At 46.4% G+C, this 22,634-nt stretch overlaps 8 protein-coding genes and 2 non-coding genes across 10 annotated transcripts; 7 read left to right on the top strand and 3 right to left on the bottom strand.

The window, feature by feature from the left end:
- Window positions 1-2,285: 2,285 nt before the first annotated feature.
- On the bottom strand, window positions 2,286-3,941 carry AWJ20_338 (gag-pol fusion protein; the record flags this gene model as incomplete). Its single annotated transcript, XM_018880391.1, has 1 exon — window positions 2,286-3,941. One exon carries the CDS (start codon window positions 3,939-3,941, stop codon window positions 2,286-2,288), a length of 1,656 nt encoding a protein of 551 aa, XP_018734578.1.
- Window positions 3,942-7,028: 3,087 nt separating this feature from the next.
- AWJ20_337 lies at window positions 7,029-7,099 on the top strand (the record flags this gene model as incomplete). The annotated part of the gene is made up of 1 exon: window positions 7,029-7,099. It is a non-coding gene; the product is annotated as a tRNA-Gly (tRNA).
- Window positions 7,100-8,598: 1,499 nt separating this feature from the next.
- Window positions 8,599-9,792, top strand: SSU1 (Ssu1p; the record flags this gene model as incomplete). Its single annotated transcript, XM_018880371.1, has 1 exon — window positions 8,599-9,792. One exon carries the CDS (start codon window positions 8,599-8,601, stop codon window positions 9,790-9,792), a length of 1,194 nt encoding a protein of 397 aa, XP_018734577.1.
- A 914-nt stretch (window positions 9,793-10,706) lies between these two features.
- CCT3 (Cct3p) lies at window positions 10,707-12,263 on the bottom strand (the record flags this gene model as incomplete). Its single annotated transcript, XM_018880350.1, has 1 exon — window positions 10,707-12,263. The coding sequence occupies one exon, from the start codon at window positions 12,261-12,263 to the stop codon at window positions 10,707-10,709; it is 1,557 nt and encodes a 518-aa protein (XP_018734575.1).
- Window positions 11,062-11,442, top strand: AWJ20_335 (uncharacterized protein; the record flags this gene model as incomplete). Its single annotated transcript, XM_018880361.1, has 1 exon — window positions 11,062-11,442. The coding sequence occupies one exon, from the start codon at window positions 11,062-11,064 to the stop codon at window positions 11,440-11,442; it is 381 nt and encodes a 126-aa protein (XP_018734576.1).
- A 1,074-nt stretch (window positions 12,264-13,337) lies between the features above and the next one.
- AWJ20_333 lies at window positions 13,338-13,409 on the top strand (the record flags this gene model as incomplete). Its single annotated transcript has 1 exon — window positions 13,338-13,409. It is a non-coding gene; the product is annotated as a tRNA-Arg (tRNA).
- Window positions 13,410-15,620: 2,211 nt separating this feature from the next.
- AWJ20_332 (uncharacterized protein) lies at window positions 15,621-16,397 on the top strand (the record flags this gene model as incomplete). The annotated part of the gene is made up of 1 exon (XM_018880330.1): window positions 15,621-16,397. The coding sequence occupies one exon, from the start codon at window positions 15,621-15,623 to the stop codon at window positions 16,395-16,397; it is 777 nt and encodes a 258-aa protein (XP_018734574.1).
- Window positions 16,398-17,666: 1,269 nt separating this feature from the next.
- On the top strand, window positions 17,667-19,067 carry AWJ20_331 (membrane transporter; the record flags this gene model as incomplete). Its single annotated transcript, XM_018880319.1, has 1 exon — window positions 17,667-19,067. The coding sequence occupies one exon, from the start codon at window positions 17,667-17,669 to the stop codon at window positions 19,065-19,067; it is 1,401 nt and encodes a 466-aa protein (XP_018734573.1).
- Window positions 19,068-19,791: 724 nt separating this feature from the next.
- Window positions 19,792-20,445, top strand: VPS75 (Vps75p; the record flags this gene model as incomplete). The annotated part of the gene is made up of 1 exon (XM_018880308.1): window positions 19,792-20,445. The coding sequence occupies one exon, from the start codon at window positions 19,792-19,794 to the stop codon at window positions 20,443-20,445; it is 654 nt and encodes a 217-aa protein (XP_018734572.1).
- A 224-nt stretch (window positions 20,446-20,669) lies between these two features.
- HIS7 (imidazoleglycerol-phosphate synthase) lies at window positions 20,670-22,340 on the bottom strand (the record flags this gene model as incomplete). The annotated part of the gene is made up of 1 exon (XM_018880296.1): window positions 20,670-22,340. The coding sequence occupies one exon, from the start codon at window positions 22,338-22,340 to the stop codon at window positions 20,670-20,672; it is 1,671 nt and encodes a 556-aa protein (XP_018734571.1).
- Between the last annotated feature and the right edge of the window lie 294 nt (window positions 22,341-22,634).

The raw sequence follows: 22,634 nt of genomic DNA, 5'->3' as shown, positions 1-22,634 counted from the left end.
TATGGGTTGTCGGTAACAGAGAATCTGTGAAGCAGCTGGTAATTCACACTGGTGATGAGACTCGACTGGCGCCAGGTGCGACCGACTCTCGCGAATCCTGAGTCCGGCCCAAATAGGAAATAATCCTAAAATTTTCCAGTGACTGCAACTACCGTTTTCGGAACACCCTGTTCTAATCTCCCAAAGATGCACTTCTAACGCTGACGCCCACCCTTGACCTTATCTTCATACCTAAGCTTCAGAAGATAGCGGTAAGGTAAAATCACAGGTGCCAAAATTATCGCGAACTGACCTCGAGTCCATCCATACTCATCTGACGACTACAACTTCTGTCCAAACAATGAAAGTAAGTGGAGATTTCCGGGCACGTGGCTCATAGGGGTATATTCCAGATGCCTCCGGCGGCTGGGGCTGCGCCCCAGACCCCCTGGCTCCTCTCGCTTCGCTCGAGTCGTGCGTCCACGATCCCAGCAGCTCCGCGAAGCGGAGCACAACGGGGTCTGGGGCAGCGCCCCAGCCGCCGGAGGCAGTTACCGTCTCCCCCTATTCTTCAGTGGTGTATAAGTACTGACAGAAGCAAAGATTGAAGCTGAGAGAGACAAGCTGCTGACGAATCTGGAGGTGCTGCTGCACCTTAACGATGTTTCGGCTAAGAAGAAAACTGCTGGGTCGGAGAATTTAGAGACCATTGTCGTCGAGTTACAGGCGTATTTACAAGACAGACCTGCGGGAAACCCTGAGTCTCCTCAGACAGTTGAGAACATGACCAAATTCATTCGTCAGCTCAGCGAGAATAGTATAGCTCTTGAGAAGGCAGAGCGATTGCAGCTTATTAACAGTGCTCCTCGAACCATGCCTGTCCTTTATACCCTTGTTGAAGAGTGTGAAGAGCGTTTCAATCCTGAACAACTCGAGTATTTGCTGGAGCTTTCAAATCAGCATCTCGGTTTTGAACCTCTTCCTGTCGCAGCCCCTGCCAGGGAAGAGTAGATCGACTGGTGTCAGTATAGCATATCTCATGTGATGTATTTATTTATTTAGTTATTTATTTTTGTCCTTTTGAATCTGTTTTGCTGTTTTTGAAGAGGGCCCACAAGGTACTTTGCCATCTCTATTTATCACCCTCTTCCTGTTCCTTTTTAGATTCCCTACATTCTTTGACAAATTAAATCTACTCAGGGTAGCTCCTAAATAGGCTTCAGTGATTGGGCGTGTGCTTGATAGTATTGGTTCAGCCAACTCCAAATGTGCTATTTACTCTGTCAGATATTGGTTGATACTTCTGGATCATAGCCACTCTGTTGGTTATAGGGTCATATCATGGTCAATTTATAGGCTTATGTGTCTGCCACAGGGCCTCGTCGTAGATTGTTAAATGAGCTAGGTATTGCCGGGCTGTTTAGTCGACTTATCTTCACGCAGTATAATCAACAAAAACGAAGTGATCTAGGAACAATTTTGTAAAAACAAAAAGAAGAATTCTGTGCGCTTTCAGAAATCGTTTCTATAAAGAATTCGACTCACGGAATGACACTGGAAGATGAAAATATTGACTATCCAATCGATTAGAGAGCACTAATAGAATTGTATGAAGTCTTTGAAATTTAATATTCATAGTTTCGTGCTATCATCTGAATCGATTTCAAATTTGCATCTTCACAGTGGCTTTTGCTCATTCTGGAAGGGGTGGGGCCGGTTCTACGGCACCAATGGTCTTTTACGAACAGATATACCACTTAACACATTGCTTATACGATTAAAAAAAATATAAGTATGAGATTGCTCGTGAATAACTTGGAGAAACCACCTTTAATGGCGCCGTGCCAGTGGGGAAAGGTTCTTAGACACTTACGACCGGTCCACCGAGTCCAAAGATGCACAACTTACATCAATGACTGTGGTGGGAGTTGCAGATATCCAGCTGATATCTGGTAGAGCATTTATAAGGTGAAAAACTTCAATCAAGCCATTTTTTGGACGGGAGAAGCTGAGACAAGTGTTCGTCTGACAGAGGAGTGCTAAATTTTTTGTTCATGTAAGGTAGTTTTCCTCTATTACAATAATAGTTCCCGAAAGGTACAGTCGTCAATGCTACCAGAGTCTGGTCCTGTTAGCTCTAGGATAGTTGAAGAATAATATCCAAGCTAAAGGACCAGAAGTTGGAGAGCTGCAGGATAAGCTATATATATGTGGAGATCTAGTCATGTGACTTCGTTGAACTAGGTAACCTCGTTACTGTCTTGGTTACCATCCAAGGATGCTGAGAGTCCTTACAGTACCCCCCCTTATGAACCGCCTTCCAGGTGGTTCAGGAATTTATCGAGGTGAGGAGGCTTAGGATCCGTAGGTGATCTGTTGTGTAGAAGCCAGACAAGATCTTTGTAATCCTTGAGCTGTTCCAAGGTGAAGTATTGTGACTCCGTTGCGTACTTGGTGCGGACTGAAGCGAGATATTTGATCTGCTTGCCGAAATGCTCAGTTCGAATGAGATCGGTGATGCCGAGGGGATTATTGTCATAATAATCGATATCTTCTTCGATGTGCGGGTCATATTTCTTCCGATGCACCAAGTTTTCCTGATATAGTTCCAACTGGTCTACGTTAAACACGGGGTTATTGCGCCAAGACTTGGGTAGCAATAGACGGTAAGCATTGTCATTGACTTTTGCCGCAATCGTGAAGGGTCCAATCCATTTCCTATCGAATTTACGTTTTGGACCTCGGTCATGGTTAAGCTTGTCCGTGGAAAGTAACACTCGATCCGTCAGTTTGAAAACCTTGTGAACTCGATGTTTGTTGTGATATTTAGCTTGCTGCTGTTGGCTGTGTCGAATTATGTCCTTAGTGCTGTTGTGGAGGTCCGCCTGGTGTGCTAACTTGGCTTCCATTGTTGGGTAAGCTTCCGCGGCTTCAAAATTGAAATGAATATTGGGTTCGAACCCAAACACTACCTTATAAGGGCTGTTCTTAATAGATTCATTATAAGTGGTGTTGATGGCAAAGGTGGCTTCTGACAATAATTCCGACCAATTGTTGTGTTGAGGGTTGATATATTTCGCGATATGGCGTATGACTTCCCTGTTCATGCGTTCTGTCTGACCATCCGTCTGAGGATGGTAGGCCGTGGAGAACTGAAGTTTAATATCTCGACTGGCGGTGAATGATCGCCAAAAGTTTGATGTAAATTGCGTGCCCCTATCTGAGATGATGGTGTCAGGAGGACCAAAACGGTCGAAGTAATCTTTCATACATGTTGCGAGTTCTATGGCGTTTGTATTGGTGGAGCATGGGTAACACTGGACGTATTTGCTGAAACGATCGACTATCACTAGAATTTGGGTTGACTTCCGGGGACCAGATTCCGGTAAGGTCGTTACAAAATCTAATGATATGGATTGGAAGGGGCGATCGGGGATCGGTAACGGCTTTAGTAGGCCGTATGGTGCGTGGTTTCGTATTCGGAATTTCTGGCATGTCAAGCAGCTTTTTACGTATTTTTCCACATATTCGCTGATGTTGGGCCATGTGAAAACTTTAGTTAAGGCTCGTCTCGTGCGACGAATTCCGTGATGACCGCCAATCCAATGATCGTGGAAAAGTTTAATCAAATCCTCATGTAACTCTTCATCCACTCCTACGACAATTTTTCCCAGATAACGCAAAATTTCATTTTTATAAGAATAACGAAGTTTTTCCTTCTTGTCGCCTGGGAATGGGCTGTGTTGGGGATTACGGAAGTGTTGAAGAATTTTTGAGTACTTAGGATCTTTCTCCAGAGATTGGTTTATCCTTTTGAGCATCTCTGTGTCGCGTGAAAAGGTCACAGATTGTACTGACTCCTGAGAAGTAGCTGTCGGTTCCACCGGTCGTATGGTGGGCAATGATTGCGAGGATGATGGTACCAGAGGACCCCTTTCTTTAGGAGTTTTGTACTCGTCCATTGGTCTGGAGAGGAGATCCGCCAGATTATTTTGTGTGCCTTGCACGTATTCGATGCGAATATCGAGTTCACTAATGAACGAATACCATCGTGAATGTCTAGCTGATCGGTCTCGCGCTCGGTTGAAATACGTGAGGTTTTTGTGGTCTGTAAAAACCGTAAACGGACCAGGTATGGCTTGTATGTAATGTTTCCATCGCTTGCAGGCTTGAATGATTGCAAACATTTCTTTATCCCTTACGTCCCAGTTGAGTTCGGCGTTATGGAGCGTTTTGCCGAAGAATTCGACTGGGTGCCAGAATTTTGTCTGCTGATTGTATTGCACTAGAACTGCCCCAATGGCCTGGTTGGACGCGTCTGTATATATGCGTGTGAGGGCGTCTGGATTAAACATTTGTAGTACGGGAGCCGTTGTAAACGCGTGTTTAATCTGTTCCACTGCTGTGTCATGTACTAGGGTCCATTTGAAACTGGCATTTTTCTTCAGGAGTGTGAGTAGTGGCGATATGAGATTTGAAAAATTTTGGATGAATCTCGAATAGTATTGAATTGACCCAAGGAACCGTTGTAGCCCTTTTCGGTTCGTGGGTTTCGGTAGGTCTAAAATAGCCTGTACTTTGTCTTTTTGCATACCAATAGTGCTATTGCCTATGGTGTGTCCGAGAAAGAAGGTCTCCGGTACTCCCCATTGGCACTTTTCCTGCTTGATATATAGTTGGTTTTCCTGTAGTAATTTTAAAATGGTAATAACGTGCTGTTCATGTTCCTCCTCTGATTGTGAAAACACCAGGATGTCGTCTAGGTAGGCGTAAACGAATGTTCCCCAGTGTTCTCTGAACACGTGTTGCATCAGTTGTTGGAAAGCGGCGGGTGCTCCTTTTAATCCAAAAGGCATGACCAGAGATTCATATTGGCCGACGGGTGTGATGAAGGCGGTTTTCCATACATCCTCTTTCACTACCCGTACTTGGTTATATGCTTGTTTCAGATCTAGTTTGGTAAAGATCTTGGCCCCTTGAATGTTATTTAGCATCTCGTTGATTATAGGTATAGCCGAAGGGGCTGGTTGTGTTATCTCGTTGATACCGGAATAGTCAGCCACTGGTCTCAATTCGTCCGTGTCTTTTTTCTTGATGAAGAAAAGGGGACTTGCCACCTGAGAGCGCGATGGGCGAATGAATCCTTTATCCAGTTGTTCTTTGAGATATTTCTTGAGTGCGTCGAGGTGTTTGCGGGGCATTGGATACAGCTTTGTTTTTGGTAGAGTGTAATTTGGTACGAAAGGAATTTTCAGGTCGAACGAACGGTGGGGAGGAAGTTTCGACTCGTTACCTTTGTTCGTTAGGAACTCCTTGTACTTGTTCGGTATACTGTTAATTCGATTTACTTGGGGAATCCCCATTGCGTGTGGGTGATTTGGTCGTGAATATATGCCAATTGTATGGCTGTGGGTGGATTCGTTTATTTCAAAAACGTTCTCTGACATCCAGTCGGTTCCAATAATCGCTTCGCAACTTTTGAGCGACATTGGAACAACGGCAAAGTTAATCTGGAACAATTTATTATTTAGACGAAATTTACCTGTCACGTATCCTGACGATTTGACTTTCGTGTCTCCGAAAAGAATCTCGAAAGATTGAACTTTATTTATAACAGTTCGCGGGACTAGTGATGCCGCAATAACACTGATTTTAGCACCTGTATCAAAAAGTACTGGCATAGTTCTGCGGTCATCATTGGAGAACTGCATATTTATTTGTGTTCTAAAGAGCTCTCGATCAGGGGTGATAGGAATTTTGGTTGAAACAGTACCCGCGTGTTTCAACCGCTGTAGTTTTTTGCTTCATCATCGGAAGAAGTGAAACCTTCTTCTCCATTTGTGATTCGTTTCACGGAGTGTGGGGTTCGAGTATTTTGACGTTTATTCGTCTGTCTACTGCAGTCCTTTGTGTTGTGTCCGCGACTCTTGTGAATTGAGCACCATTTCTTCGATGTATATTTGTGCTGTGATTCTGCTAGGATTTCATTTACACGCAATTGGCTTCTTTCTGCAAAATCTTCTAAAGATAGATGCGGGTTGTCGCCATGTAGAGTGGTTAGTGTCGTTCGGAGGCGAACACTCGGAGCCGCGTTTATCAAAGTGGTGATAATATTTCTATCCGGAATAGTGGTATTTGTAGCTTCTAGAATCGCTTTTTCTACAAATGCGGGGTAGTCAGCCACTTTGTCGCATTTCATTGCATTGAAGGTCGCATACGCTTTCGTTTCCAAACGTGCGTGTTGTTGTTTCAGGAGGTTCCACAATTCGTCCCAAGGGTACGGCTGGTCCTCGCTGTACCATTGGAGGGCTCTGTTTTTATATGTCGATGTGGGTAAGAGTCCCATAATGGTATTGAACAGCTGTTCATATCCCAAAGTCATCTGATTGGCTGTAATCCATCTTTTTGCAGAAGTGATAAAACTAGGAGCCGATGCCACTGTAAAAGGGGCAGGTAACGGGTATTTACTCGTGTTTTGGTTTTGTGTGACATCAGGAAATGATGGTTTCAGAAATGGGCGGATTGTTTCGAATTCTTCTTTCAATTCCGCAGGGAGTTGGTTCATGAATTTTTGTACCGCCTCCTCTTGGGATTCAATAGGGGCAATTCGCGACTCCCTTGACATTTTTGCTTTCCTGGTGTCTTTCGTTTCCTTCCTGCGACGATTGAATTCTGTTGTTAATTTATTAATGTCTTGGACTTCAGGAAATGTTGGTTCTTGTTTTGCTCTCGTGTGATTTGCCATATAATCAAACACGAAGATGCTTCCAAAAAAATTTATTTAGCTTGGATATTCTGTAAGGTAGTTTTCCTCTATTACAATAATAGTTCCCGAAAGGTACAGTCGTCAATGCTACCAGAGTCTGGTCCTGTTAGCTCTAGGATAGTTGAAGAATAATATCCAAGCTAAAGGACCAGAAGTTGGAGAGCTGCAGGATAAGCTATATATATGTGGAGATCTAGTCATGTGACTTCGTTGAACTAGGTAACCTCGTTACTGTCTTGGTTACCATCCAAGGATGCTGAGAGTCCTTACAGTTCAATAAGAAGCGTTAATGGTTTAGTGGTAAAATTCATCGTTGCCATCGATGAGCCCCCGGTTCGATTCCGGGTTAACGCATACTTTTTGCTCTTTCAAGTGTTTAACTATCCGTAGGGATGTGCCCTATGTTATTTTTTGTTTTTAAGGCTGACGAAATGAGTGATATAGCGTGAAGAGGTCACTAGAGTACCGTGTTGACCTGAAAATTTTGAACGCTTGTATGACTTTGCTTACTCGACTTCTTAGTAAGCGGAACTAAATACCCTGAGTGCAATGTGTTTCATTAATTCAAGAAATTACTTAAACTGTTAGTGACAGGTACGTGCTCTCACAATATGGGCTAGACCACCTCGGAATTAGTTGTCCCGGGTATGAAGACTAACCAGTGATGTAGGGGGAAGATAAGATTAGAATGGCGCTCGACATGCGGGGAATCGCTTTCTCTCTTAGGATTTTTTTTTAAATCGTAACATTCACATGACTGTTACATTACCAGGTATCCCTGGTATCCCTGGTTAATGGTCCAGAGCTCACTTGGTCTTGTAAACAATAGGTCAGTTGGTAGAGTCATACTCGCCATATTCGGCTCGTTTCTCCGGAATATGCAAGCCACTTCATGTCGCAGCTGTTGAAAGCTTATCTGTCGATCATATTAGCCACATTTCTTATCAGTGGGTCAAAGTGTGCTTATTTAAAAAATAGCTACAAGTTCACGCAGAGAATTTATTAGCAAAATATATAATAATTTAGACCGATAATCAGCAATGTATAATTAGATCAATATTCGGTGTAATTTTAATTGGAACATGGAAAATTTTGTTTTTTCCGTCACTGATAAGTGCAAATTCACTGCATCACGTTTCAGCCACAATACGAATATGTCTGGGCATTCGGAAATGGATGGACGTAGAATATGCCATGCACTATTGTCTGAAAGCTATTTTGCGATAAATTACTACTCCGAACTTACGTATTTCGGACTCGGTGAAATCTCACTACCCATTATTTTACTTGGACGAAGAACGTTTTATCTACGGTAGCTATAAGTAGTTAACTGGAACTGGTAATCAATGATTCACAGAGTTATTCTCCTTGATTCTTGTTTTATCGACCAATTGAATACCCATGTTAAATCGTAATATCGGAACGATTCTTGCCGGTGAGGGGTAAGCATACTCAATATACCTAATTCCGATAAACAGATAGCTCCTTTCGTGTTCAAAACAGGGAAACCAGGATCCAAACGGCACCACTATCACGCGCTACTCGGATCGAATATTGCCGCTGTGGGGCTAAAAAATGTGGCGCCGAATGGTCTTTGTTTGAGTATTTTACCCTAACTGATAAAATTTTGTGGTGGTGCATGTGCATATTTGTGGCTGTAGCCAATCATGTTCAATAATATTTGTGGCGGTGCGTCACAAATGGGCAGCCACAACCCCGCTCCTTTAGCCTTCCCCAAAACTATATAAAGAGCAAGTTCTGCCCTGTGGCGGTGTTCTTGATTTGTGGCTGTACATTCAATCATTATCTCACCAATTTATACTGCCAAATAATTATTGGCTACTCAAATATTAATGTTTGGCCGAGTGAACAGTAACGCTAGCAGTGAAACAGTTGTTAATCATTTGACAATGACTGCTGGTATTAAAAGTTATCTACTCGCACGAGTAAATTACTTCACCCCTGCATGGTTTGCTGCCGTCATGGGTGTTGGTATCTCGTCAATCATATTATACACTTTCCCATTTAATGCCAGATGGCTGAGAATCCTGGGTGTTATTATCTGGGGTTTTAATATGGGCTTGTTTGGAATTGCAAATATTTTATTTGTTAGCAGATTCCTTCTTCATCCTGCTGCTTTTGCACAGCTTCTTCGTGATCCTACCCAAAGTGTCTTTTTGGGTTGCTGGCCCATGGGCTTTGCCACTATTATCAACATGACTGATCTTCAGTTTGGCAGAGATGCATGGAAAGCTACTTATGCCATGTGGTGGATTGACGTGTTCGTCTCTTTATTTACTGCTTGGTATGTTGTTTTCTGTATGTACTCCAAGCATGATCGCAAGTCAACTGAATCTATTAATGCTACTATTCTTCTTCCTGTCGTTGCAGTAGTAGTTGCTTCATCAACTGGAGCTCTTATCACTGCCAATCTTCCTAAGCAGCTGCAAGAGAGTACTATCATTATCACTGCTCTGTTGTGGGGTAATGGTGAACTCCTCGGTTTCACCTGTACTGCTATCTATATTCACAGATTGTTAAGGAGTAACCTTCCTCCTAGCCAATTGGCCATTTCTAATTTTCTTCCTGTGGGTCCTTTGGGTCAAGGTAGCTTTGGTATCATTATTATCACTTCTAATTTAGCAACTCTTCTTGCTGAAAGACAAGTTCTCACAGTACCAGAGTCTGCTCTAGTTCGTTATGCCGGTATTGGAATTGCCATGGCCATGATGGGTTACGCCTGCTTCTGGGTGTCCATTGCATTTTTAGCCATCCTCACTGACCCTCCAAAATCGTTCAACCCTGGATGGTGGGGTCTTACTTTCCCTCTCGGAACATTTGTTCTTGGGTGGTACCGACTGGCTGATGAGACTGGCCTCTTAGCATTTAAGGTACTAGGCGCTATATTTGGAGGCATTGAAGTGCTTCTCGCTCTTACCTGTACCATTCAATCCATAAACCATGCCGTTATCCACGACACCCTCTTCCGAGCACCTACTGTAGCACCAGCACCTAATTCACAAACTGTCGACAAAGAGACGGTTTAGATCTATTTATTGCATATATCTAATTAATTTATTCTGCATTTTCTAAAACTGCCTCGAGCCTGCCTGCCTCCGGCGGCTGGGGCTGCGCCCCAGACCCCACTGCTCCTCTCGCTGCGCTCGAGTCGTCCTCTTATCGTCCCTTTCAATTTGATTTTGAATGAAATTCGAAGATTTCGAATGGACCAGCTTGGTTAGCGGTTGGAAGCTGCAATAGGGTATATGTGTACATGTGAGATGCTACAAAACTCAATTAAAATAAATATACAAGAACAAGCAGTTAGTCAGGGTTTAAACCTCACATGCAGGGATCCAGATCCAGTAAAATAAAATCTCCAGCATATTTCCTTTGCTACTTCGTTCATAGAATAGCTTGCACAGCAATTGTTCCTGCATATGCAATGATAATGCATAGAATGTTGAACTATGCATTGGAAGTCCAATTATGCAACGAAGTACCAATATGGCTTTTGATAAGGAAGTCCAGCCAATTGCCTGGGTAGTTTTGTTTTAGTTTCGGCCCACCATACTCGTCTTTGGATCACTTCTTTGAATGGAATTTTATATCCAAGTTTCCTACGGAGGGATCGATTGTTTCACTCAGGGGTAAATATTGTGGCAGGTCATCTGTTGGCTACTCTCTCTCTATATATATTTGGTTTCACGAACTCTGTTACCACTGCAGCTAAACTCCCTGTTGATATGGATCAATATTTTTCGAGGTTATATTGTTCCTAATTTGTCGCAACCGAAACTGTCTTCGTTGAGTGTGCAAACATGAGGCCCGTATGAACCCGACTCGAGCGAAGCGAGAGGAGCCACGGGGTCTGGGGCGGAGCCCCAGCCGCCGGCGGCACAGCTGATTTTCAAGGATATTATCTGTATCACTATAAACAAAGACGGGGTATGATAAAAGCTTACTCCTGGGAAGCAGGGACGTCTTCAGGGCCCTGGAGTCTGCCAGTCTTTTCGCCCTGTTTGCGGACACCACTGACAATGTCGTCGACTCTTAGGAGCAGACAGGCACTCTCGATGGCGGTTTTGATTGACTGTAGCTTGATGGCCTCGGGTTCCCAGATGCCATACTCGTTCATGTCGACGACCTTGCCGTTTTCGCCGTCGATACCGTATGTATAGAGACCCTCGGCGTGCTTGGCACGCAGTTGAGTCAAAACTCGGATGGGGTTGCCACCACAGTTTTGGATAAGAGTACGAGGAATGACCTCCAAAGCATCGGCAACAGCCTTGTAAGGCCATTGCGAGACACCCTCAATGGCCTTGGCCCTTTCGGCCAGTCGCACGGAAAGAGCCATTTCAGTGGCACCTCCACCGGGCGATAGTCTGGGTTCAAAGCATACGTTACGGGCAACAGACATGGCATCTTGTAAGTTACGGTCGATCTCAGACAAGATATCCTTAGAAGGACCACGTAACAGAATAGTACAGGCACCAGGATCCTCGCATTCAGTCAAGAATGTAAAGTACTCGTCACCAATGAGCTCGATATTGAACAAGCCACACTGGGTACCGATGTCCGATTCACGGATATCTTCGACTCGGTTCACAATAGTGGCACCAGTAGCTCTGGCAATACGATTATTGTCACCCTTACGGACTCTTCGTAGGGCAGAGATATTGGCCTTTAACAGATAATGTTGAGCCAAGTCTGAAACACCCTTCTCGGTGATGACAAGGTCGGGCTTGAAAGAAGCAATGATCTCGCACATGGCCTTGATTTGCTCTTCCTCGATCTGCAGAACCCGGTTCCATTCCTCTTCCTTTGTGATTTCGATGTTGGTTTGCGACTCACCCTTCTTATACTCTAAAGGACAGTCCAATAACAGCACTCGAGGGTTTTCTATTCTACGTCTCATTTTAGGGTGGGTGATGTCCTTATTAAGCATGACACCATCCAACACTCTGGAATCCTCGATTTCTCCACCAGGGATCTTCTCGATTCTTGCATATCTCTTGATGTCGATTTCTTTTCTGCCATTAGTGTCGGTTCTCATGACAGTCTTGACGGCTTGTAATGCCAGTTTGCACATCAAAGTACTCCATCTAGCAACAAATTTGGTTCCGATACTGGCACTGATAAGTTTGACCATGGCAGCATCGTTCTCAACATCGATAGGTCTTGAAATCTCGTGGATGACTTCAAGAGCATCTTTTAATGCTTCTTTAAGAGCAGAGATGATAACTACTGGGTGGATATTACGCTCTAAAGGACCGTATGCCTGAGCGAGAATCTCACCTGCCAGAATAATCACCGTCGTAGTACCATCACCAACCTCTTCGTCCTGAGTGCGACTCAACTCAATCATACTCTTAGCAGCAGGATGTGTGACCTCGATCTCTCGCAAAATAGCATGTCCGTCATTAGTCAACACAATTCCACCCATGGGATCTAACAGCATTTTCAACATGGCCTTGGGTCCAAGACATGTTCTCACTATATCAGCCACTCTGCACATATCAGTTAGAATCTGGATTATCATTGGAGGGGAGACCATGCCTCCGGCGGCTGGGGCTCCGCCCCAGACCCCGTGGCTCCTCTCGCTTCGCTCGAGTCGGGTGCTGGGGTCCCTAGAAATTCTTTTGCGGGTTTGAATTTCGGAGACGGGGTACAATCATATCATCGGATGTAAAAACCACAAGGAGGAAGAATGGTCATTGGGTTTACTTACGCTTTGGCAGCTGTGATATTGGAGGTCTGAGCTTTACGGCCGGTCTGGCGCTCTCCGCCGGCATCTGGATCTGTTAGTATTCGGTTGTACTTGAATTTCCCAGTTATAGACCATTGGACTCATGACTTACTCATTACAACTACTGGAGCCTGCATTTTCCTGGTCGTTTAATGGGAATTGCTGATGCCAGTGGGTTTGTCAGTGCTGAGAGTTTGTATGTGTTCTTCGTGGTTCTGTGGAAAATCTAAAAACGCGAACTGCTCCTGTTAGCCCTCGCCCTGATCCAGATTCTCCTAACCCAGTCCCTGGCATGAGTCGCTATTTGTCGGCTCCTGGAAATGAATAGTGTAATAAAATGAGCCCTTGGATGACTATTTTCCTTTCAGTTGATTTGGACTGGTCAGTCTTTTAAAATTTGGAGAGTGGTTGGTAGTTTTGACTCCGATTATAGCAGTTATCTCCCTATATATGTCCTATTTCTCAAGCATGCTTGGGTCAATTTGACTGAAAAATAAACGATTCTGTGATATTTGAAAAAAACACCCAAAGCTCTCTGGTAGTATCAACTTAGAACATGTATCAGACAAATAAGGTAAGAAGCCTGTACAGAGTCAATTCGTCGAAAACGAAATTCTTTAGCCCGAAAATGGGCTTACGGTTAAAATTAGAAGGATCAGCTTCATGACCAAAAGGAGGTAGAAATGGGCTGATTTCAATGGGACAGACAATTTCATCAATAAAAATCGAGTTGAATGGGTTATACTAACTAATTGTGAAAAATCCATCCGCTAAAGAGCAATATTGGGTAATATTGGAAATGATGCCTCATCCGCGAGTGAAAACTAATTTTGGCAAAATCTGACACTATTGGCCTAATGGTAAGGCGTCTGTCTCCTAAACAGAAGACTGCGGGTTCGAGTCCCGTGTAGTGTGTTCTATCTATTATTTTGTTTCGGCTATCTAAGTTTTTTTTTTTGCCCCAAAGCAAGAAAACTGGACATACCAGAGCCTATTATTTATATAAACCTCGTAAAAAGGATGAAACAGAACTTGTCTAATAAGAATATACAATTGTTCAATATCTGAAATGTTTCACATAGCGGCATGAGGATAGACACATAACTGTGTTCTGGTAATCTAACACGCAAAACGCTTCATATCCATCCTAAAATCACATCCAACCAACCACCCAGCTGCCATTGCTTGGACCAGGAATCGTATAGGTCAGCTACAAGACTCGCAATAGAACTAGAACTATATCACCAATACCTGTCAAAACAGAGCAACCCCGCTATTGGAATATTTCAATGAGCTCCACAAATACTCGAAAAAGCGTGAAGTCTGAGATCACTTTCATGTTCCAGACATAAATCTCGGTCAAAAGTCAACAAAAAACGCCATGACAGCGTCCGGAGCCGAGTCAATTGTCCAAGGCAAAGTCCCACTGCAGTACCAAGGAAGCGATTTTTCGCCTGTACTAGAGTAAGTGGGCACTGGTCAGCCTCCGGCGGCTGGGGCTCCGGCCCAGACCCCGTAGCTCCTGCTTCGCAGGAGTAACTGGGACCGTCGAAGCAACGACTCGAGCGAAGCGAGAGGAGCAGCGGGGTCTGGGGCGGAGCCCCAGCCGCCGGAGGCACACCCCCCGAACCGGTGAAGTCTAACAAAAAGTAGATTTCAACTGCCACATCGCATCCTGTCACTGAGTTGGGACAACGATGTTCTGATATTAGGAAACGCGCTGGGAGTCACAGTTCTGTCGCCAGTACTCACATCAGAGATTGGAGTCGAAGAAGAAGAAGAAGATACAGAGTTAGAGAGAGCGAATGATTTGGCCCGGCTAACGGCGTTTGGGATCACGTTCCAGCATCTGGGCCAGCCGTCACTGCATGCTCGAGCCAAGAACGGGTTCCTGGCAGCAGCACATCCAGATTTCTCAATTTCGGTGGTGAACCTTCAAAATAATGAAATCAGTAGATACGAGGGAAGCAGGGGTCACGATTCGTTTATAAACAGTATAGATATCGCTGGCAATGGCATTGTAGCGTCGGTTGGCGACGACAGGACGCTGCTGGTATGGGAGAATGGAGTGCCACGAACATTTGTGTTAGGTGGATCTGGTCAAATTGTCAGATTCTGGGATGCTATTGACAGTGACAGGTTAATTGTGTTAGAGGCAGGAAACAAAATCAGAGTATTAGACTGGCGGAAGGGCCAATGGCTTCTGACCATATACGTTGGAGGAAAGGGCAATGGAACTTCTGCTGTGAAAGATATTGGTGTTTATGACGGAGACATTGTGGCTGTAGGAAACGGCTGGTGGAAATCATACAATATCCAATCGTTGACTGGAGGTGGTGGATACACACAACCTACCGATGAGGGTCGACTGGTCGGCAGCATCAACGGTTGCGGGATCAAACTGAACGACCCTACTAGCAGCGGTTCGGCCAGTTCCAGTCCCAAAGCATCCTGTATCACAGCCTCTGGCGTGGGTGTTCACGATCTCAGCAATGCTGGCGAGCACGGGTCGACTATCGACTATAATATGGGGATCTCGGACTCGGGTCGCGCGTCTATCATGGGGGTTTCTCAATTGGGCCCTGTCGGAATCAGTCCCCGAGGTGACTCAGTAGCACTGACCTCGGGACGACTGCTTGCTCTGTGTAGAATCTGATTAATTTATTTGTTGCCCATTCTGCCTCCGGCGGCTGGGGCTGCGCCCCAGACCCCGCTGCTCCTCTCGCTACGCTCGAGTCGGGCGTCGATGGTCCCAGCAACCTCCTGCGAAGCAGGAGCCACGGGGTCGGGGGCAGAGCCCCACCGCCAGAGGCAAGAGTGGCTGTAATCGGGCTGTGGTTATTGGCGGGTGATATGGTGGGATTGACATGCTGTATGGTGATTAAGGTTAGTGTTATCGTGCATGAGAAATATTTACCCCTGATTACACCATATCTGCACAGCGGACTCCGAAGTGTGTCATTTCTGCTCATTTGTGCTTACGATGATGATAGTTGAGTCCGGAGTTGGTGACAGATTGTGTGGCTATGTCTTCAACATAGAGGTATAAATAATTCAGGTTTTGCTCGTTTATTTTATGTCCTCACTTCGTCAGAAAAAGTGAAATAAGACATTAACTGAGATATTATGACTGCTACTACAACCGTCAGTTTGGAAGAACACCCCAAATACGTCATCTTGGACGAGTCCAAGTGGACTCTCAAGGCCGAAAGCACCCACAAGGGCCCCTCTCCATGGGCTACTACTCCCAACGAGGGTGCGTCTGTTCAGAGAACTGAGGCTCCATTGAAACCATCCGGGGCACTTGACCAGTACAAGTACACCGATTTGACCCCTGTCATTGGAAGAGAGTATCACGATATTCAGTTAGCAGAGATTCTTGACGATGATGACAAGATCCGCGATCTCGCCATTAATATTGCTTACCGAGGCGTGGCCTTCTTCCGGGGCCAGAAAATCACTGTAGAGCAACAGAAGGTTCTTGCTCAAAAGCTCACCAGTCTCACTTTCCAACCCAAGACCTCGTCTCTCCACATCCATCCCATCACCCCTGGAGGAGGTTTCTTGAGACCAGACGGGTCCATCGACCCCGAGGTCACACTCATCTCTTCCGAGTATGGCAAGAAAGTCTACCACAAAGACTACAAAGAAAACAAAGCGCTTGCGAGCAAGGGGATCCACCAGGACTTTGCCTTTGAGACCATTCCCAGCGCATTCTCCATTCTGAAAATCATCGAGCCTCTTGAAACTGGTGGTGACACCCTATGGTGGTCAGGTGCCGGTTTGTACGACAAGCTCTCAGACCCTTTTAAAAGATACCTCGAAACACTTACCGGAACCTTCTCCGGAAACCAAATCGGCACGTGGCAAGAGAAGTTCAAGCTGTTCAACGGACCCAGGTAAGTGCCCTCTGCCTCCGGCGGCTGGGGCTGCGCCCCAGACCCCGCTGCTCCTCTCGCTGCGCTCGAGTCGTTTCCGCCGACGGTCCCAGCAATCTCCTGCGAAGCAGGAGCTACGGGGTCTGGGGCGGAGCCCCAGCCGCCGGAGGCATGTCCCCAAGAACAGTGTTACTAACACCGATTTTAGAGGAGCTCCCGAGAACGTGGGCGACGAGTTGACGGCGGTGCATCCGGCTGTTAGGACTGATCCGATTACTCATTGGAATTCGGTATATACGGCAGGGTCGCAGTTTAAGCAGTTTAATGAGGTTACTGAGGACGAGAGCGAGGCTCTGAAGAAGTATCTACAAAAGCTGCTGGTGGGCAGCCACGATTTGCAGGTCCGTTTCAGGTGGGAGGAGGACAGTATTGCTATTTGGAACAATGCTGCGGTTTTCCACTCAGCAACTAACGATTATTTTAACACTGGAGTCGAGAGAACTGGAGTTAGAGTCGTGAGTGTCCGAGAGAGACCTTATTTTGACGCCAAGGGCAAGAGCAGGGCCGATGATTTGAGCTCTGGTTTAGAGACCGCTCAGTAAGATAAGACCAAATCTAGGTTCTAAGAATATTCTACTAGTTTATTTGTTTGCCTTTTAGTGTAGCTGAATTGGATATAGTTTATAGGATGCTTATAATACCAGTGACAATCGCGTTCTGCAGGGGGAACGTTGATCGACAGCATGTCTTGCATTAGGTCTGCAGAATCTTGAACATCCAAGCAGGGGTATCTATCGTACTTTTTTCAGTGCTCGCATGAATGAATTCTGTCAATGAGTGCGTTTCGAGCAAAGTTCATTTAATTTTTCGAGCAGGGGCAGCTTCCAGTCGACTCCACATCAGAATAAGCGCTTGGCTGAAATAAGGTTTCGCGGGATTCGTGCCTGGTTCTTGGCGAAAAGCCGTTTCCCGCGCAATATGGTGCCGCATGTTTTATCAGATGGATCTGATTCATCAGTGCATATTTTAGATTACCTTTTCCTTGGATTTAAGACAAAAGAGTTCAATAATAAACTTAACCACTTAATCTTTTAAAGTGTTAACTGACACAGGATCCAAGGATTGGAAAAAATAATAAAAAAGAGAACAAAAAATGGCACAATATGAGACGCCGCGGTGGATAAGATGGAGGAGGGAGTTTGACAAATTCCGAGGGTCCACTTCATTCATCGTGTTCACTATATCACTGGCAATTTTCACTGATACTTTTCTATATGGGGTTATTGTACCGGTGATGCCCTTTGCATTTCAGACACGCCTGGGCATTGCAGAAGACCAGGTTCAGACGTGGGTGTCAACGTCACTGGCTATATATGCTGCTGGAGTGATAGTGGGGTCTCTCGTAGTTGGAGCCATTTCAGATAAGTTGGGACAACGACGAGCTTTCATGATATCAGGGTTTGTAGTCATGGAAGGTGCTACTTGTATGCTCTGTTTTCCCAAGTCATTGGCTTTGTATATGGTAGGACGTACTCTACAGGGCGTGTCGGCAGCCATTGCCTGGGGCATTGGGTTTGCCATCATCAGCGACTCTGCTGAGCCCGATCAAGTGGCTCTACTTATGAGTTATCCTTCTATGGGTCTTAGTTTAGGAATATTCTTGGGTCCTCTTTTAGGAGGTGTGATGTACGATCGAGCGGGTTACTACTCGGTGTTCTACCTCTGCTTCGGAGTGTTCGGACTTGACATTTTAGTCAGATTTTTGATGACAGAAAAGAGTACTTTAGAACAGAAACTGAAAAAGTACGAATTATACGAAAAGAAACGACAAGAAGCATTTGGTGAAATTATGATGACTACGACAAGCCATAGCGGAAGCATAAATCCAGGCCATGCATCACAATCCGAATCAACTATGTCTTCAGACTCAACAATAGAACAATCTGAAGAAGAGGAACGACAAAATTTTTCGTTGCGTCATTCATTCCGCAAAATGACGCTGATTCAACTGCTGCAGTCACCTCGAGTTCTAAATAACCTGTTCCTGACATTTATCCTAGTGTGGTTTTCGGGTAATTTGGATGCCACTATGACGATCCATCTTGCCGATATATTCAATTTCAACTCGCTTTACTCGGGTCTGATGTTTCTGGCCATTGTAGCTCCCATGGTTCTCGAGCCAGTATGTGGATATGTCAGTGACAAGTACGGAGGCCGGTATCTAGTGACGGCGGGATTTATTTGGATTTGTCCATCTTTGATGCTCATGTGGATTCCACACGAGAACACCACAGGCCATATTGTCATGTTCATAGCATTTTTGGTCATGGTAGGAATCGGGTTCACTCTAGTATTCACGCCATTAATGGCCGAGATGACTAACGCCGTCAACGAGATCGACCGAGCCAATCCCGGCACCCTCGGTGGAGGAAAGGGATTCGCTCAAGCGTACGGACTCGTCAACATCGCCTCATCCCTCGGACAAATCGTCGGACCCTACCAAGGAGGAGCCGTCATGAGTCGCTATGGCTGGGGCATCAACGTGCTAATCATGGGTCTCCTTGCGCTAGTAGCTGCCGTCCCCGGGTTCCTCCTTACCGGCGGCAAAGAGCCACCCTCCCACAGCTCTAATTCACTAACTCCAGAAAACTCCGACCCCCAAATCCCACTCCAATCAGAATCTATAGACGACTGAGCTCACTTAAATATACTACAACTAACACTGCCTCCGGCGGCTGGGGCTGCGCCCCAGACCCCACTGCTCCTCTCGCTGCGCTCGAGTCGTTTGCGCCGACGGTCCCAGCCAACTCCTGCGAAGCAGTAGCCATGGGGTCTGGGGCAGAGCCCCAGCCGCCGGAGGCAGTGTCAGGGTCCACAAATGCAGGGGGTGAAAGATTTGCGCAACGGCTTCCGATTCAGGCAGCACGCACGGCGGTTTTTCAGCACCCCTAATATATTAACAAGGAGATTGGCTAGTATCGGGAGTCGGACCATATTTTGAATTTTTGGCAATTTTTGGTTTTAGCAAAAGTTTGACAATGGTTTCTAAAGAAGAAAACGACGCTGCCAACGATAACTCGTAAGTTCCGAATCAATTGAGACTGGCGAACCTAGGTCCGCAGCGTCACAAACAGCAGACACTAACACCTCCCAGAGCGGCCTTCAAGGCCCTTGGCCATATCATGAAGAAGCAAGAAGACGCCGAATTCGAAGTCTGTAAGTAACCAGCCCACCATCCTCTAACTCCAGTATCACAATTGACCCCCAAAAACCCCATCCTGATCGGTTCTCGACGCTTCGACTCGAGCGAAGCGAGAGGAGCAGCGGGGTCTGGGGCAGAGCCCCAGCCGCCGGAGGCACACACGGGGCCGTGGCTCCTGCTTCGCAGGAGATTTAGAAAGTGGAGAGTGCTAACGTGGATGGCAGTTAAGTATAGTACCAAGGTTTTGAAGCCCGTTTATGAGGAACGTCGCGAGGCAACCAGGAACGTTCCTAAGTTTTGGCCTACTGTTTTGGACTCGAGCGAGCTTTTGGCCGAGTATATTACTTATGAAGATACAGAGGTGTTGGACCATTTGGTGGATTTGTACGTCGAATGGGACGAGGACAATGTCAAGAACTTCACTATCCACTGGGAGTTTTCCGAAAACGATTTCCTCGAGACTAACAAGGTGTCGAAACGTTTTGAGCTTGTTGAGGCCGAGAAGTCTGGAGAAGGTGATGACGAGGACGACGAAGATGCTGAAGACAGTTATACATCAACACCGGTGGCTCTTAAGTGGAAGAAGGGCAAGAACCTGACTAAACCCAAAGACGGCCGTGACACCAGTTTCTTCAACTGGTTCAGCTTCTCTGGCGAGGGTCCTGGCGACTATAAAGGCGGTGAGAACATTGCTGTGATCATTGCCGAAGAACTGTTCCCACACGCCCTCAAATTCTTCGCCGACGCATTCAGCGAGGGCGACCTTGCCGAGTACGAGCTCGACGACGAAGAAGACGACGACGAGGACGACGAAGTCGAGGGCGACGCCGAGCACGAGGACGCTCCTCCCCGCAAGAAGAGCAAGAACTAGCTTTATATAAACCGGTAACTGTATACTTTTGGGGACCGGGGTGTGCCTCCGGCGGCTGGGGCTCCGCCCCAGACCCTGGCAGTGCTCGCTTCGCGAGCATCTCGCTCTTTGGGGTCCGGCTTTCGTCCTCCTGAAGCTCGCGAAGCGAGCACAACCAGGGTCTGGGGCGGAGCCCCAGCCGCCGGAGGCAGACCCCCAGAAAGTTCGAGAGGTGTGTATTAAGTCTATGTGAGTCTGGTGGGGAATCCGGCGGTCTGGAGACACTTCTTGACGTCCGATACGGTGTACTCGTCGCGGTGGAACATGCCGGCGCCGAGGGCTGCGTCGGTAGTGGTTTTGGTGAACACTTCTTCGAAGTGCTCGGGGCGACCTGCTCCGGAAGAGGCGATGACGGGGATCTTGACGGCCGATTTAATGTCGTTGATGAGCTCGAGATCGAATCCCGAGTTCGTGCCGTCTTTGTCAATACAGTTGAGGAGGAGTTCGCCAGCTCCGAGTGCTTCGCTGGCTTGCGCTAGTTCATAGGCCCCCAGATCACGGGTTTCTCGTCCTCCTTTGACGGTGGTTTGATACCAGACATACTCTTCTCCGTTAGGACCAGGATACTTGGTCTTGAATGTGTGATGTTTGACGTCAGAGGGTGATTGAACATAGACTCGTTTGGGATCAATAGATACCACTACGGCTTGCACTCCGTATGGTTTGGAAATGGTTTCCAATGGCGAAGTGCCGTCTCCTTTACGGCCATTGGCATAATACTTCTCAGCAGCATCCACAGCATCACTGCCAATAGACACTTTATCGGCACCAGAACGGAAATACATGTCAGCTACTTCCAGAGCAGGAACAACTTTACCAGTAGCAGGGTCGACAGTGTCTCGAATTCCTCCTCCGATAGTAAGAGGCACAAATACAGTCTTGGATGTGAGTCGCAGAATCTCCAGCATAGGAAGATCTTTTAATGGCGAGTTTCGAAATGATGTGATGTTGAGGAAAGTGACTTCGTCGGCTCCTTGTTTATAATATTTCTCAGCCACTTGTACAGGTTTACCGAGATTTCGTACTGCGGACCCTTCTTTCTCACGCACGTCGTACTGGTCTCCCTTTGTCACGACAATGTCGCCAGCATCGTTGGTCCGTACATCCAAACAAGCAATCACTCGTTTGGTCAAACCAGGAGCGGTTTTGTGAGATGCAAGTTCCGTGCTGATTCGCGCATGTTTGTTGCCCTTGAGGAACGAGTCAATGACAAACAGACCGGCCTCTCCACTCTTTTCGGGGTGGAATTGTGTTAAAAAGACATTGTCTTTCGCAACAGCAGCAACAAATTTCTCTGATCCATATTGTGCTTGCGCATATTCCCATCCTTGAAGAGCCTGGATCTGGGTCTCATTGCTCAACACCGCAGCAAATGAGTGTACAAAGTAGTACTTCTGCGAGGGATCAATGCCATATAACGAAGGTGTTGACTTGGTAATATCATCGCCCTCTTGACCCTTTAAAACTGTGCCATTCCAGCCGATATGAGGCACAGACTTTTCAGAATCATCGAATCTACTGAGTCGAATATCAATCAACCCAAGACCCTGGGCTGTAGGTGACTCAACTGAGCCCTTGAAGATAGACTGTAATCCGACACAGATTCCCATCAACGGTTTACCAGACTTAATATACTCCAGTACCGTATCAGCCAGACCTCTACCATGCAATTCATCCATGAAATGACCAAAATTGCCCACACCAGGCAGAATCATTCTCTGGGCCTTGTCGACCGCTTCCAGACCCTGTTCACGGTTCTTGACCCACTTGACTCGATAACCGAGCTTCTCCACAGCATTTTGCAGCGACTGCAAATTGCCGCTCTCGACATCGATCACGTAAACCAAATCAGACATGTTTTTCGCTTTGCAAACAAACGATACCAAACCAGAATCAATCGCACGATCTCCAGTCTGACTCCTCGAGACCCTGTATGACGCATCCCGATACCGCTCACCTGCAGCACATCCCAAAACTTTTCAGTCACGTGATTTCTCAGGGGTAAGTTCACCGTTCCCCCTGAGGCCTCCAGCGGCTGGGGCTGCACCCCAGACCCCTTAGCTCCTGCTTCGCAGGAGATTGCTAGGACCGTCGACGCCCGACTCGAGCGGAGCGAGAGGAGCAGCGGGGTCTGGGGCGGAGCCCCAGCC

The sequence above is a fragment of the Sugiyamaella lignohabitans genome, chromosome A, assembly GCF_001640025.1.
Source record: "Sugiyamaella lignohabitans strain CBS 10342 chromosome A, complete sequence".
NCBI lineage: Eukaryota > Fungi > Ascomycota > Dipodascomycetes > Dipodascales > Trichomonascaceae > Sugiyamaella > Sugiyamaella lignohabitans.
Note: the sequence above shows the minus strand (reverse complement) of the source record. Positions and strands in the feature narration are given on the sequence as shown.